Source organism: Polypterus senegalus, chromosome 1, assembly GCF_016835505.1.
Source record: "Polypterus senegalus isolate Bchr_013 chromosome 1, ASM1683550v1, whole genome shotgun sequence".
Classification (NCBI taxonomy): Eukaryota; Metazoa; Chordata; class Cladistia; order Polypteriformes; family Polypteridae; genus Polypterus; species Polypterus senegalus.
In genome coordinates, this window is record NC_053154.1 from 237,552,825 (window position 1) to 237,570,092 (window position 17,268).

The 17,268-nt window shown below is 33.8% G+C and overlaps 1 protein-coding gene across 18 annotated transcripts in view; it reads left to right on the plus strand.

The window, feature by feature from the left end:
* The window catches only part of jakmip3 (Janus kinase and microtubule interacting protein 3), a 124,174-nt gene that overhangs the window by 59,611 nt on the left and 47,295 nt on the right, over positions 1-17,268 (plus strand). For 8 of the 18 annotated variants that reach the window (XR_005635734.1, XM_039770312.1, XM_039770321.1 and 5 more), the window contains 5 exons: positions 1,119-1,604; positions 10,790-11,005; positions 13,113-13,232; positions 15,228-15,374; positions 15,840-15,971. Coding sequence is in view for 17 of the 18 variants with exons in the window: in XM_039770312.1 (XP_039626246.1) it covers positions 1,119-1,604; positions 10,790-11,005; positions 13,113-13,232; positions 15,228-15,374; positions 15,840-15,971 (1,101 nt within the window). In the remaining variant the exon portion in view is untranslated. The remainder of the gene's footprint in view (positions 1-1,118; positions 1,605-10,789; positions 11,006-13,112; positions 13,233-15,227; positions 15,375-15,839; positions 15,972-17,268) is intronic. The other 10 variants (XM_039770391.1, XM_039770452.1, XM_039770359.1 and 7 more) reach the window with 3 other exon arrangements.

A 17,268-nucleotide genomic window follows, 5' to 3' on the forward strand; every position in this document is an offset into this window, starting at 1 on the left:
ATGAATTCACTACTGTGAAATAATGATAAAAAAGCACATCTTCTCAAAAGTAAAGATGTATAATGTACAAATCAAAAGACACAATTACTAATGGGTTGCAATTGCATGTAACGTTGTGTATCTGTTTTTGTCCATTTAGAAAGATTATGTGCAAAGTATAAATAATAATACTTCCTTATCTCAGAATACACATAGCCTATCTCTTATAATGCTAGGCTACAGGCAGTTTTGACTCACTTTTCAGCACCACAGGATCATTTGATATATGTGGTCATATGTGCTTGAATGGATCCACATTACCTATTAAAATAGGATTGATAAACCCCTTGTGAACTGTTTGATATCTGTTTAAAGAAAAAGTTGTATGGCTCCACTGACAAAAATAAATCCATTTTGCTACTTCTGGATCTAAGATGTGACTATATACACTATAGCTACTGCGAGTTTTACAAAACAACTAGAGGACCACAGAAAATACAGTAAAATTTGATTAAAGTGGTTGTATCTTTTCCTCACTTCTACAGCCTAAAGATATGTGTTTAGTTTTAAATTACTAAAGACTCATAACCTCACCAAAATACATCTGACAAATGTTTTTAATGAAATACTGTCCTAACTCCTACTGAAAATTCATAATATGATGTACATCAGTTCAGAAAAATACATAAATCTTTTTATGTGCATAATGATTCTTCAAGATAATTTTAATCCTTTATACCTGGTGGCAATGTGAATTTTCTAAGACATTTACTGCAGTAATATGGAGCTCAAATAAGTATTCATTCTGATTTGGCAGAGCATTCTAATTTAAGCAAATGAAAAATGAGTTTTGCATAATATATTTAAAAATGTGATTGATTATTAAATAGTCATTCAAGGGAATCAGTCAAGTCCGTAATACAATTCAGACACTTTACATTGAAAATGCCCTGAATTGATACATTTATGATTAAATTAAATAATTTATGTATTTCTCCAGATTTGATGTATATTTTATTATATTGTTTTAAATGACTTATTTTTTCATCTTGATAATATTTATTTTGATACAACTTTCAGTTCAAAAATGAAGTTTTCTCCTTTATATTCAAAAAAGCAATTGTTTTTTATTTTTTTAGGTAAGCAAGTTAGAGAGAGAAAAAAATCACGAATTGAAGCATGAACAATACAAGTCAACTGTAGTTTTGACAGAACTTAAAACTAAACTTCATGAAGAGAAAATGAAAGAATTGCATTCAGTTCGGGAGAACATGCTCCGGCAACATGAGTCTGAGCTTCTGCGGGTCATCAAAATTAAAGATAATGAGATCCAGAGGCTGCAGGCCCTCGTGAATGCCTTGCGAGATGGAACTACAGACAAGGTGAAAACCATTCTCTTCTCTGAAGCCAAGGAAGAAGCGAAAAAGGTGTTTGAGTTTGAAAAGGTTAGAATGCAGCAGGAGATTTATGAGCTGAAGGGAGTAAAGAGACAAATGGAAGAAGCTTTAACTTTGGCAATACAGGCGGACAAAATTAAAGCTGCAGAGATCAGGAGTGTCTATCACCTGCATCAAGAAGAAATCAACAGAATCAAAAGGGAATGTGAAAGAGAGATTCGTAGATTGGTATGTGCTAATTTGTTGTTTGGTAGTATATTTGCCCTATTTTTCTTATTAAAAATATACACTTGTAATGTACATAAATAAAAACTTGTATATACTATGGATTTCTTTTTCTATATATTTTATCTTGCTTCGTTTTGTTTTTTAAGTGTTTGATTTTCTCTTACCAAAATTAGTAGTTGTATCATTTAAGTGACCTTGCAATATTGAATTCAGTATAAACCAATTAGCTTTTTTAATGCTGCAATATGCTATTGTATCATTTTTAATACTGAAAATGATTACTGATATTTTAGGTCAAAACCTATCTGAGAATTATGTGAGATATTTTAGTTTTAGGCTCCTGATGATTGTTATTTGTTGTTTTTTAGCTAAGGGAAATATTAGAATGTTGCAGTGTGAAAGACAGTTTTTAAGAAATATTCTTTTTAATCAACTACTTTCAGTGTTCTAAGTTGGGTGTTGGGTTGATTTGGGAAGTGCAAGGTGTACTGCTTGGTTGAGTGTCTTATAATGATTAATTTCTATAATTACAATTTTTTGCATATTTTAAAATTCTCTACTGTAATGCTGTTATTAGAATTCATACTCATATCTTTCATCCATGGTAACACTACCATGGTAGATGGCGACCACCTACACAGCCTCTCAAATCATATAGGCTACATAATTAGGGCACTATAGTCAGTACCTCGTACATTTCAAAATACAAAGACAACAAAAAGGACATTATGTTTTTTATACAGGCACTACTGCTATAATTTTCAAAAACAGAATTTTAAAATGTTCTTTCCTATCTGAAAGTTCTCCCTCATCAGTGTCTTTCTGGTGGCTGTATTTTTTATTTTTTTTTTGAAGTAATGTTTTGCAGCATTTGTAAAGAACAAAAGCAAACTATGAGGCTCGATTATGATTGTTTACATTTTGTCAGCTTTGAATAAAACCTATCATAGTAGCTAAGCAGGCAAGGTGCTTGTGTGCACAATTCAGAATGTGCATAAGTTACTGCCCTGAAAAATTAGTCATGCCTAAAATATAAGGCAAGGAAACACTTAGAAAATGTAGGTTTCAGACCAGAGCATGTTTCCTGTGAAGTGGTAGCACTACTAACACTGCTGTAATTACATTGATTACATCTTGCCTGAAGAAGGGCCCCAAGTTGCCTCGAAAGCTTGCATATTGTAATCTTTTTAGTTAGCCAATAAAAGGTGTCATTTTGCTTGACTTCTCACTACTTAACAAATCTGAAATGTAAGGGCAGCACAGTGGTAAAGTTGTGTGGCTAATGTTTCATAACTCCAGTGGCGTAGAATTGACTCCCAATCCCACTGTCAATGCTTTTATGGAATTTGAATGTTTTTCTAATTGTCATTTTAGTTTTTTTGTGGCATTCTAGTTTTCCACATGCCAAAGATTTTCATATTAATATAATCAGTAGCTCTGAAATGGCCTGGTAAGTGCGACTAAGCTCATATTCTGTCTATGGTTTAATCTCATAATCTTCACATATCTGAGCAGATTTTTCTAAAGATATACATTTTTGTATTCACACATCCAAAGACATGCATAAGACTTTAAATTGGCTCTGATGTGAGTACATTTGGTTGTGCATGAGTGCTCTTTATCATCCGTGATATACTGGACCGATTTATACACCTGGTTCAAGTTGCTAAAGTAGACCCAGGATCTTGTGATTCTCAGTTTTTAGCAGGTATTTTAGAAAATGGGTAGAAGCATTTTTATCTTTGAGTTACAGTAGCAGATGTCTTGGCATTAGAATTTGTAAATGGTCTCTTATAGTTCCATGTATCTGGGTTTTCAACTCAATATTTCCATATTTATGGAATATTTTTCATATTCTCTGGTGTGGATTTCTTCCAAGCACTACACTTGACTGTGCATCCCAAATACAGTATGTATATTTTGGTTGATTGTTGACTCTAAGTTTCCATATGAATAAGACTGGCATTTGCTTGAATGTGCCTGGCAATGAACTAGTATCCTATCTAGCCTGATACAACCAGGATAGACTTCGCGCCCTAGCAACCTTCCAATGGCAAAGTGAGTTCAGAAAATTAACGCATAAATGTATTTAATGTTTTTTCTTTTCCTCCTTCTTATTGCCACTATACATTAACATACAATACCATGCAATTTTCTTAACCTATTTAATCCTGAGTAGGGTGTTAGGGTGTACTAACATATGTATAATGTTTAATTGTAGCAATTTGTAAGATTTACTATATCATATGTTATTGTGTTTTAGCACAGTGACACAGTACTTAGCACTGTTGGCGCTCTGCTCCACAATTTTGTATTCTTAATCTGGCCCTGGCAGTTTGTGTGGTTTCTATGTGTCTATGTACTGTATCTTAGTTTAAATGAAAGCTGTATATTAGGCCTTTATGAGAGATGGCTGGTATCCTTATGATGGACTGACATTCCATGTAGTGCTGATTCCAGACTTGTACCCAATATTGGGTAATACTTGCCTTTTTTGCAATTACAGCCTAATCTGCTATATGAGTGTTTTTGTTTTATATACAGATTATAGTAACTTTGGAAAAAATATATCAGCTACTTAAAAAAATATTAAAAGGTTTAATGAATGTAAGAAAATTGGTATACTGTAAACCTAAAATGTTTAAGCAAAGGATATTAAGAAAATATCACAAGAATTACATCGGTTACATTTTAAAGATGATAAATCTTTTATTAGTTTAGTAATAAACCATTCTACTTAAATAAGAGGAAAAATGTCTGGTTTTCTGTTTCTTACTGCCCTAATCAGGAGTGCTGTGATAAAATTCTTGAGTTTTTGAATAATATTCTTAGAATGAAGCCAAACAAAAAATTAATTTAATTTTGAACTTCACTCATTCTAAAGTAGCAGATCTAATCTTTGCATCAGGTACAATGACCAGTGCTGAACGTAGTCTAAGATGATCTAATAACACACTTACAGGCACACCTACACTCATTCATATGACTATTTAAGAATTATCACTTAACCCTAACCTAACACACATGCCTTTGAAATATAGTGCATCCAGAAAGTATTCACAGCGCATCACTTTTTCCACATTTTGTTATGTTACAGCCTTATTCCAAAATGGATTAGATTCATTTTTTTCCTCAGAATTCTATACACAACACCCCATAATGACAATGTGAAAAAAGGTTACTTGAGGTTTTTGCAGATTTATTAAAAATAAAAAAACTGAGAAAGCACATGTACATAAGTATTCTCAGCCTTTGCCATGAAGCTCAAAATTGAGCTCCGGTGCATCCTGTTTCCCCTGATCAGTTTCTTCAGCTTAATTGGAGTCCACCTGTGGTCCACCTGTCTATATAAGGCCCACAGTTGACAGTTCATGTCAGAGCACAAGCCAAGCATGAAGTCAAAGGAATTGTCTGTAGACCTCTGAGACAGGATTGTTTCGAGGCACAAATCTGGGGAAGGTTACAGAAAAATTTCTGCTGCTTTGAAGGTCCCAATGAGCACAGTGACCTTCATCATCCATAAGTGGAAGAAGTTTGAAACCACCAGGACTCTTCCTAGAGCTGGCCGGCCATCTAAACTGAGCGATCGGGGGAGAAGGGCCTTAGTCAGGGAGGTGACCAAGAACCCGATGGTCACTCTCTCAGAGCTCCAGAGGTCCTCTGTGGAATGAGGAGAACCTTCCAGAAGGACAACCATCTCTGCAGCAATCCACCAATCAGATCTGTATGGTAGAGTGGCCAGCGGAAGCCACTCCTTAGTAAAAGGCACATGGCAGCCCGCCTGGAGTTTGCCAAAAGTCACCTGAAGGACTCTCAGACCATGAGAAACAAAATTCTCTGGTCTGATCATACAAAGATTGAACTCTCTGGTGTGAATGCCACGCGTTATGTTTGAAGGAAACCAGGCAGTGCTCATCACCAGGCCAATACCATCCCTACAGTGAAGGATGGTGGTGGCAGCATCATGCTGTGGGGATGTTTTTCAGCGGCAGGAACTGGGAGACTAGTCAGGATAAAGGGAAAGATGACTGCAGAAATGTACAGAGACATCCTGGATGAAAACCTGCTCCAGAGCGCTCTTGACCTCAGATTGGGGCGACGGTTCATCTTTCAGCAGGACAACGACCCTAAGCACACAGCCAAGTTATCAAAGGAGTGGCTTCAGGACAACTCTGTGAATGTCCCTGAGTGACCCAGCCAGAGCCCAGACTTGACTCCGATTGAACATCTCTGGGGAGATCTTAAAATGGCTATGCACCGATGCTTCCCATCCAACCTGATGGAGCTTGAGAGGTACTGCAAAGAGGAATGGGCGAAACTGGCCAAGAATAGGTGTGCCAAGCTTGTGGCATCATATTCAAAAAGACTTGAGGCTGTAATTGCTGCCAAAGGTGCATCGACAAAGTATTGAGCAAAGGCTGTGAATACTTATGTACATGGGATTTCTCAGTTTTTTTATTTTTAATAAATTTGCAAAAACCTCAGGTAAACTTTTTTCACATTGTCCTTATAGGGTGTTGTGTGTAGAATTCTGAGGAAAAAAATGAATTTAATCCATTTTGGAATAAGGCTGTAACATAACAAAATGTGGAAAAAGTGATGCGCTGTGAATACTTTCTGGATGCACTGTACAGTAGTTACAGCCTTTTGAAAATAACTTGTAAATAAATAGGTTCAGAGAAAGACAGTTTGTACTCTACCACTAATTACAGATTTCTTCTCTCACATTTTGTTGGTGTCTCGTCACTTGCAGGTAACATGAAACTGCTTTGAAATGAAGTGGGAGCAGCAAATGTTACAGGGAGGGTGCCATTCCTAATGATGATTGGTCACCTATGTGCATGAATATTCATTTCAATTAGCACATTCAAGTGTGCTAGATAACACACTGAGCATACACGTTTACACAAATTAGATGAAGAATTTTATGAAATTTAGAAATGGGTGATACATTCCTTCCTTTAACCCTGAGAGACATTTACAGTTGCTGGTTCTGGCATTTATGTAAAAGGTGAGAAGAAAAAAAGTAAGCTTTTTTTTAGTTTATTTCAATGAATGAAACTAAAGAGCAATGGCTGTGTATGAAAATCTGTATTTTTGCTGTTCAGCAGTAAAATGACACAAATATATATATGTCACATAATTTGTAAGCTAAATTAAATCTTGTGTAAGTACTTAAATGTACATTCAAATTAAATTATTCTATTAAAGATGAATATTCAGTGATTATCAGTGCATCAGTTTCAATTTTTCAAGATATTGTTTTATTAATATTTTGTACTAAAATTAATTTAAAAAATGCTGTGATTCCGATTAGACTCATTAATTTTTATATACTGTATGTTGATCATTTTTTCTCATTTTTTCAATTATTTGCCAGTTTGTTTTGTTAATCTCATTAAGCTGCCCTGCATAAAATTGCAAAAATCTCCCTGCAAAAAAAATATGGGTTACAGTACTTTAAGCAGGAGCTGAAGATGCTTTCCTTGCTTATTTATAGACAGTGAAATGTGCCTTTAAAATATGCTTTGCTTGCAGTTGCTTAAATATTGCATGGCCATGAACTGTCGGAATTGGTTACCTCCATTCACTGGGCAAAATTCCAAATGTAATTATCCTGCTGCATGTACATGAAATAGCACGTAAAATAAAATGAACCGGAATAATAATGCAAGCCTCTTTGGGGGAGGAGGGAAATTGAATATTAATTTAACAGAGAGCAAATTAAAAGCAGAAAATAAGTAGAATTTGCATCCAAAGTTCTTAAAAATAGTTTTAAAATGTATAAATTTAGATCTACTTTAAAGATAAGCTTTTTACAATTAATGAAATGTTTACAAAACACATTCTGAACTATGTTTAAATTATGATTGTTTTAATTATTATCTTTTGCATAAGACTATTATCTTTTTGCTTTTCCTGGTGACAGGCACAAACACATTTTAAAGTATATGGAAGGTGTAACATATGCAGTGTGAAAATACAGTAATTAAATTAAGATTGGCGGGAGGCATTACTAGGTATCCATCTCTGAATTTCCCCAGGTAACAAGTGTCGTTGGATGTGCTCAGTAATCTGTTGTTGTTGTTTGCGTCTTTATAGGGTTAAAGGGATGAAATCCTATTGACAATTAAATCTCAGCTGTATCCTATTTCAAGATTTGTGGCAGTAATCCTAGTCTGATGTCAGCAGACCTCCTGATCAGCCTTATGTATATTTGGGTTAGCTGAATCATCAGGTAAATTAACATGACACTCATTTTTACAGTAGGGACTTATATATCATTCTGGTGAAGCTGTCAGTGGAGAAATCTTTTCAGGTAGAAAGTTGATGCTGCCATTTGTGTTGCTGCATTAAGATATAGCCGTCCTTTGTCTGTGTGCAGATGGAATGTTTTATTGTGTTTGTGCTGAATTTCTCAAGATACTCTGGCTTCTGACATACCAGTGATCTGCATATTAGATTAAACTCAGTGATCCATCCACATACTAAAGCTACCCATCCATTTATTTGTTATTTTCATTTCTGATGTGAGGTTTTCTGAATATGAGTGGCGCAGTTTTTATGTTCTTACCATGTCTAGGTAGGTTTTCTCTGGGCATGCTGTACAGGTTAGGTGGATTGGCAATGCTTAATTGGCCCAAGTGTGTGTTTGTGTTATGTCTGTGGACTGGAGCCTGTGTAGGGATTATTTCTCCTTTGCACATGGATGCCTGCTGGGATAAACTCCAGTTTCCACATGATTCTTCTCTGGATAAACAGGTTTGGAAGATGGATTTATGGTTTTCTAAATATTAATGTAGTGTTCTTTTGGTGGGTTATTATTCTGCTGTTTACCTATACTAGAACAGTTCCTTTGTCTCTTTATCTTTTGTTGTCAAAGTTAACAGAATGTCTTTAAACTTTGGGGAAACTGAATGTCCTCCTGCTATATGTAGATAACCAATTGTCATAGATAGATACTGGTCTGAACTGTACATATAATGTATTTATTTAAATTAATCTCAGGAAATACTTGAAATCATAGTAGTATGAATATTCAAATACTAGTACCTGCATGCTAATGTCAGGTGCAGCGTTGATCACCAAAGTGTTTTTTGCAGTGAATATGCTGTATTCGCTGATGACCTTTTACTCTGAATATTTTCCTGGAAATTTGCAATATGGTTCGGTTTAGATTTTTTTTTCCCCCTGTGCACCATGATGCTTTTGCGAGGTCAGCATGATCCCACAAAGCTGTAGCAGTCAATGTGCAGAACTTTTATACATACATACTCTTAAGATTGTTACCGTTCTGTTTTGGGCATTCATAATGTCACAGCCTGATCAATACTGTAGCCCATTCCACTTTACATGCATTTAAAAAAAAACTTGCAGTATTTTCATTTAAGAAGTACTATAATGAGAATATTATGAGTGTTGCCATAGGATGTATAACCATAATCCCCGCAGTGCTGCTTGGCAAATTTGCATACTTAATTACTGTAGTCATGTGCTGCAGCTATAATCCAAAACTAATCTTAAAGGGGTCCCCTCCCCAAGAGATAAAAAACTCTGACCCTATGAAATAATAATAATGAATGATTAATTGCTGTTTACAAGGTGTTTCTACCTCCTTCATGGAAGAGGAAAGTGCAAAGCATCTGCACAATGACATGAAACAAAAAAGACATTCCAACTGCACTTGTAGCTAATGGAATGAGCCAGTCTCACACTGCTGCTTTGTTTAACAGCTAATGTGTGCCCCAAGATTGGAACTCTGTGTGCAATGATAATATATATATATATATTATATATACACTAGCTGTGTAAGCCCGCTAGCTGTGTAAGCCCGTGCTGTAAAATGCTCAGGCTCCAAGAAGCTATTGAAATCCTCAGAAAAAAAATTGAAATGCAGAGTCAGTTGGCTTCATTTTGCAAATATGGTCGCTCCCCTTGTCTACCTACAGCTAGGCGAGTTTCTCTCTCCTCGAAGGTTTCGTTTTGCTGATGTGCTCACCTTGGTTGTGTATTAGCGGCTAAGTGAGTTTGTCTTTCGTCAGCGATTTTACTTTGGCGTCAGAGTCACCCACTTCTTTCTTCTTCCTACTAATTTATAAAAACTGAAATAACATAATCATTTTCCTGCATGTTTCAGTGCTGACTGAAGGTAGAGCTATGACCGATGAGTAATTGATTGGATTAGATGCAGCAGATTTTAGGGTGTGGAAATAAAGTATACTCCATAGAAGAATTATCATAGTAATTTTTAGAATAATCCACTAGCACTATATAAAATGTAAAGATTTTGCCCAAAATAAAAATAAGCTTATAAAGATAGCCACCAAAATAAACTAGACAACATTACAATTAATTTACCTACTTTCCCTTAAATTCATATTATTTTTAAAGGTATTCTTTCATGTTCTTTTTGTTATTTGAAAGCTTCTTCCAGTTTTTATGTTACTGTAGTGAGAACAGCTTTTAAGTTTTCTGTTTGTTCTCATTGTTATAGTCATGATAAAAAACGAAGATTAACTGATAATGATCAATACTGGCATGGTGATGAATTGGATAGGGACGCTTCAATACAAGTCCAGGGGTCCAGGTTTGAATCTTGGTTAAATCGTTGCTATGTAGTGTTTGCTATGTAAAGTTTCTCAGGATTTGAAATGGGTTTTCGTCAGATTTTGCAGGATTCCTTCTACTTACAAGAGCTGTGAATATTCGGTTTAGTAGCACTAAAATTGCATTGGTGGTATACTTGAATGAGTTGTTCTATGAGCTGTAATGGATATCCATATTACCGTGGATGGATGATAATAATCATTAAGCTTTAGGGACTTTTTCCAAGTGTTTGCTGATATTTTGTGGTCTGTAATCCTTTTGAACATGTGTCCAGTTTTCATACCACTTTTTCATGACACTGAGACACATCTGCTATATCTAAAGAGTCATATCACTGCCTTGAGATACATGTGACTTCTTTCTAGTTTTGTAACTAGAAGTTTTGTAACTGAAGAAAAGATTCCTTTGAACTTCAGATGCTTAGATACATTTCTTATCTTGGTGTGCTGATGCCAGAGCAACTTCCAGTGTTACAGTCTATCGTACAGTATTGTGTTGTGGGGAAATTGATAGATTTCCATCATTACAGTAGACTTGTACAGTTCATGGTTTGTGATTCTGTTCTATTCTCCTTATAGATGGATGAGATTAAATTAAAAGACAGAACAATCTGCACACTGGAAAGAGAGTTGGGAGTCCAGGCAGGGCAAGCTGAAAGACTCCAGCTCCAAAAAGATGCTTTAGATGAACAACTTGTCCAATTCAAAGAGGCTGAGCGACATCTGGGTAGCCCAAAACGGGAGCTTCCATTTGCAAGTGGTGCAGGAGATGCTTCAGATCATTCAGGAAGCCCTGTAAGCACTTTCAACTGATTTTATATTAAATCCATCAGCAAAATCTTGATAAACCTGACTGTAGTTTTAGAGAAAGAGCACCTTTCAAAACATTTTGCAAAGGTCACTTTGTCAAAATAATTTTTTTCCATTTTTAAAAGTAATGTTTTTATTTAAGAGTGGAACAGAATGTGTCAGTTGGGTGGAGTTCTGAGATAAAGTCCTCAATAGCTCAACTCACAATTTAAGTTTTAGAAACTATGCTGAGGTATTTTGTAGGAAGAAAGGTTGTGGCAGTGACAGGTGTGAAGGTCACTAATCATTAGTCATTCTGTCCATAAGGTGCTTCCACGTTTCTAGACAGTAGCACCTGGGAAATAACACTTTAGAATAATAAAAAACAGACAAAATTAATAACTTATCAAATACAGGCTAACCTTTTTAATTTAAGGTCATATATCAAGTTAAAAAAAATCTTTTAAAGCATCAGTTTGATTTGTTCTGTCTCTACAAGACCTGAACTGAATTTGGAAAAGGATTATATAATTTACTACAGTTCACCGAAAGGCTCGATATGTTCACCCATGATCTTATTATCTTGTACAGCACTGCAATCTGACAATTCACTCTGAGATGATATACCTTTCCAGTTCAGAGCTTTAAAAACCATGATTAATTTTACATTTCTTTATAGTTATAAAAGAAATCAAACTTAACAATTTGCAAATTTGTCCTTTTTCATCCAGCATTATTATGTACTTAACAGTTAGTACTCATTTGGTATTTCATTTATAGTAGTTATTCTGCTGCTTTGGCAATGAGTTTTAGAAAAATACTTAGTGAAGAAGCCCAGGGGAATATTTTGGGAGAATTTTCAAGGATTTAGCAAGCGCATCAAGTTCACATGACCTGATATACTTCTTTCCAGATCCTCTGAGACAAATAAATACCATATATTTTTGTAAGCCTTACAATGTGTATGAAGTCACAAAGAATTGAATTGCTACAACTTAAAATAAATAATAAACATAATAATTTGCAAAATGCTTTTGTATTTCTTTTTTATTAATACTGAACTTCGCTTATTGCTGTGTGGAAATGCTGTGTATAACTATGCCATATTGCTGCTTCTGCCTTACGTTGCTAAAATATTAAATGAGCTTTGGTTTCTAAATAATTTTCATATGTCTGTGACATATGCTACATTTTTCATTGCTGGCTCTCATCAAGATTTATTTTAAAATATTGCCTGTTTTGTGTGTGTGTGTGTTAAGTTATAGGCAAAAAAACAAGCTTATGTATGCAAAGGATGCCTCTCCTGCACCTACTGTATATGGAATTCTCAAAATGAAGAAGCTGTTTTTTGCAGTTTTTTTTTTTAAATAAATTCGTATCTGTTATTAAAGCGTGCAGAAAAGAAGAGTAAGATGAAAATTAAAATCTATAGAAATGTATTTTTGCTTAATAAGACCTCCAAGAAACATGCCATTGTTTAAATCCTAATTATTTAAAATTTTTCTTGCAAATAATTAGTTCACAAACTACATCTTCATGGCCATAAGTCAGCAGTCGACTAAATATAGGCATTTGTGATATTGCAGTCTGGCTAAAATCTAATCAGGATTTATAAGGGAATAGGTTGTATCATCTATTACAGCTCACAGCTGTGAGTACATTTATTGTGTACATTCTTTTGTTTATTATTTACTTATTTTGTTTGGTAAATTTTTTTGGTTAGTATCACTGTTTACCTGAGCTAAAATAATAAGTTGTGTCAGATAGCAGTTATTTGAATGGTCGTATTTATCTATCAATATCTGCATGCTTCTCTAAACAAATATTTATTATGTTACCATCATTATTATGCATTTTTATTGTGGCTGTGCACTTTATATATAATTATTTTAGCTTATTATTCTTTACTTTTTGTTGTTGCTTCTCTTTATTCAATCGTCTTTCTACAAATACAGGCATAGGCATAGTTAACATTTGCTTTGTTTTCTTGAAATGGGCACAGATGAATCACAAGGTGTTTGTGTTTTTTTTTGCTCTTGCAGGTGGTGGGGCAGTACCAGCAAACATTTAACCACAGTGATGTTCAGTTATTTGCAGTTGTTCTTTGTTTTAGGAACAGCAGTTGGATGAAAAAGATGCCCGCCGCTTCCATCTTAAAATTGCTGAAATGAGTGCAATTATTAGAAAATTAGAAGACCGTAATGCTCTCCTATCCGAAGAAAGAAATGAACTGGTAAGAAATATATACATATCTGTACTGTATATACAATGCACATATTTAGAAAACACATGTAGTAATAGAAAAAAAAGTATAATGTTACCAAATAAATGAAGATTGTCCAATAAATGAATCAATAGCTTTAAAGAAATCTGGCAGTCATCTTTTATAGATTGTTTATAAGGTAGATTCAAGAAGAAAGACAAGCCACAGTTCATCAGTTAAGCCTCTTACCCCCTTGGTTCAGCGACCCCTTGTATATGTGGGAATGCAGCTCATATATATGCTATTGGCCTTAACTGTTAAATAGTTTATTCAGGTCAAGCTTATGCCTTCTCCTTAATCAATAGTTGGATTACATAAAGTGTTGAGGCATATGATAAAGATGTCTTTGTAAAGCACTGCATTTCTGTTTGTAACACTCTGAACAAGTTATACTGTATTATCTAAAGCAATTATTTATTTACTTGGGTTTTGTTTAGTTTATGGCATTAAATATATGTAACATAAATTAGAAAAATGCAAAACAATTCATGGAGGCTGTTCTTTAAATACAAAATGGGAAATCAGTTTAATTTCAAGAAATAATGAATTATTTCCATCTTCAGCTGTGTTTTATCTTATCTTTGAAAAATATGTTATCATTTGAAATCATAATTGGCCTAATATCTGTTTATTTGAGCATCCCAGACTATTATCTACGATGTATAAAGTTTGCAGGTTTGTTTGTGTTGTACACTTTCTAGTAACAACTTCCCACTTAAAATTTTTTTTTTTAATTATTTGCCTTGCACCTTAGCAATAACAATCCTTTAGTTTAGCCTTGGAAGCTTTAGTTTCAAATGCAAAGAATTTTTGCATAATATTTGACATTTATTATTGTCAAGATTCTTATTTAGAAAATAACCAACGATAAATTAACATTCCCAGTGCTCACACCCTAAAATATAATTTGTTAATGTTTGAGTAAATTAGGTTACGTAGAACCTATAAATGTATATATTATTTCAGTATACTATACCACAAGTTTTTAAAATATTAAGGTATGTTTTGAAATATTTTTCCAATAAATGTTTCTAATTAAATATGCTCAATGATTTTTGATAAAATTAATAGTGAGCTATCTTTATTGACCTTGAAATTAAAAACAAGAAATACTTTAGAATTTACGTTTAATTTCACAAAATTGGAAATACTTAAGGAAGCTGTTCATCTTTCTTTAAAATGATATTGTTCTTGTTCTTAAAATAACTGTTCTGGATTTTAGTTATTATTGCAATGAATAATGTAGCAGCCTACTCCAGGTTTGTATGTCAGGTAAAAAGACAGATTATTTAATTGATGTGAATGTATGAAATCGTTATTAAGAACCTCTGATAAAAGAAAGCCCTAATATCTAAAGTGACTTCTTTTATTTTCCACAACTCCTTAATTCCATTTCACTCATATCAGACCAGTTTAGAGTGTACTGTGAATTTAACATACAGTGCACATCTTGTGAAATATGAGAAAACTTGAGTATTAAGAAGCAATATGAAACTACATAGACTGTGCCTGGGAATTGAGCTTTAGAGTTTAAGATGCATCTTCTCTAACCACTCTAATGTCACTTACTCTAAAAACCACATAGGGCACTGACCTAAATACAAAAAACACAGTAAAATCAGCCTGAGAATATCATAGACAGTTATATACTAAAAGTCATTGGTATAGCTGTATGTGTAGTTTACCCTACATCACCTACATTTTAATTATACAATTAAGACTAATAAATACAAACTAATTCAAACTAATAAAGTAATATCATATTCTTAAAATTCATTGCTTCAAGTGAATAACTAGGTCACCTTTGTTGAATCTCGCATGATTAATTGTGGATAAAACATGAATTATATTAGCTACACTTATTACAGTGAGCATGCCCAAGCGGTAATAAGCTTATTCTTTTTTGTTTTTTTCTGTTCTTAGCAGCTGTCTGTTTTTCATTTCAACCTCTCTGTCGCTGTTTAGCTCAAACGTCTTCGTGAAGCTGAGAGTCAGTATAAACCCCTATTGGATAAAAACAGGCGACTCAGCAGAAAGAATGAAGAACTGAATCACTCTCTACGTCGAATGGATAACAAACTGAAATTTGTCACCCAGGAAAATTTGGAAATGGTTAGTTTTTATGTTGCTTCTTTGTGCATGCCTATAATGGCTAGCGTTTAGATGCTTCTGTATGTGACTAGATCTTCAAGAAATTTTTAAATGCCAAAGTATAGTTTTACTGTAGGCTTTTAAATATGTTAAACTGAAATATTAAAAAATAATATATGTATATTTATAAAATATCAGCTTTCAAATATGTTATCCAATTTTATATTGTATTTGCCATAGTAGTCAAAAATTAGAATGGAACAATTATTAATATGGAGAAACAGATGGCTAGTTTGAACATTATTTTAGTAACTCTGAATGTACGGTATAAAAAGTATATGTCAATTAACATATATTTTCCACCATATAAAACCTACGATTATAGCATACAGTTACAGGTTTAAGTCTACGTTTCTTTTCTTTCACAACTGTGAATCAGTAGTGTATCAAGTATAATTAAGTTTCTTTGATTTATTACTCGTCCAGAGGGAAAGAGTTGGAACAATTAGACGCCCCAGCTCCTTAAATGACCTCGATCAAAGTCAAGAAGAAAGGGAGATAGAATTTCTGAGGCTACAAGTTATTGAACAGCAAAATATTATTGATGATCTTTCAAAGGTAGGCTCATTGTTTGTGCATTACTTGTGAATGGTGAATTCAGTACTATAATCTGTGAATTTTAATTCAGACATGTAACTTATTCTACATCTGATTTCATGTGTAGCCTAAGATTTATCTCTGCAGTTGTTTGTCATGCTAAACGGACATTTTCAACTCAAAGTGTTTTTGCTGACATTGTTTTTATGTAGTAATATCAAATAATAAAATAAAATAATAACAAAAGATTTATTACTGTTTATAATGTGTGCAGTGTCTTCAAACAATGGACGAGACAGTCTCATGACCCTGCTTCTTCACATGACAAATGTGTGCCCCAAGTTTGGAGCTCTGTGTGTGAAATTATACAGTACTGTACAGTATATGTATATTTTTTTACGTATTGTTAGTTTGTGGACGTATTTTGTTTGTGGTCATCATTCAGTTTACGTCTTTTATTGATGGAGGCACGGTGGCACAGTGGTTAGCACTGCTACCTCACAGCTCAGATCACATTAATGGCCACAATAATCAGCTCAACATAGTTGACAGATGCTTCCCTAGCCCTCAGGGACACTTAAAAGACCACTGCACCATTTTAATCAACTCAGAACTAGTCCAACAATGAGTTTGTTGAGATTCACTAACATTTCTGTGATTATGCTGAACTCACAGCGAAGCAATCTCCTCATGGTTCACTCATCTCTAGTTAAACATTATAAAACGCTGGTGTCAAATTTGAAAGCAATGTCTTTAATAAAACTGATATCAAGAATGTGAAATTAAATGCCAACATGAGTGATGATAAAATAAGTAAACAAGTGTCAATTTCCTCAACAAATACAAGCATCAAGGCAGTCATTTACATTATATTAAATAGTATTTTATTGAATTTCCATTTTTTTTTTAAATTGTATTTACTAGCTAAGAAATGTATACTGAGGTATACAGTGGTATGCATAAATAACATTCAATTAATGTATAAAATACTTTGTCTGTTGTTATAAATTTTGAATGAATACAGCAATGATAAATTTACCATTCAGTGCTGTCAATGAGGTAACTTTGTTTGTCTGAATTTGAACTTATTTAAAGGAACTGAAATTGTTAATTTCAAAATACTACAAATAGTTTTCCAGTCATAAGTACCAAAACATTTTTCTTTCTTCATTTATCATTTGGATTCTTCAAGAAACTTATCTACAGATTTTTTTAAATAATACATATGTTTGCACAGAAATGAATAACCATTATTTCAATTATACATTGTCTTCAGAAAGTACCAAGACCCCTTCACTTTTTACACAATGTTACGTTC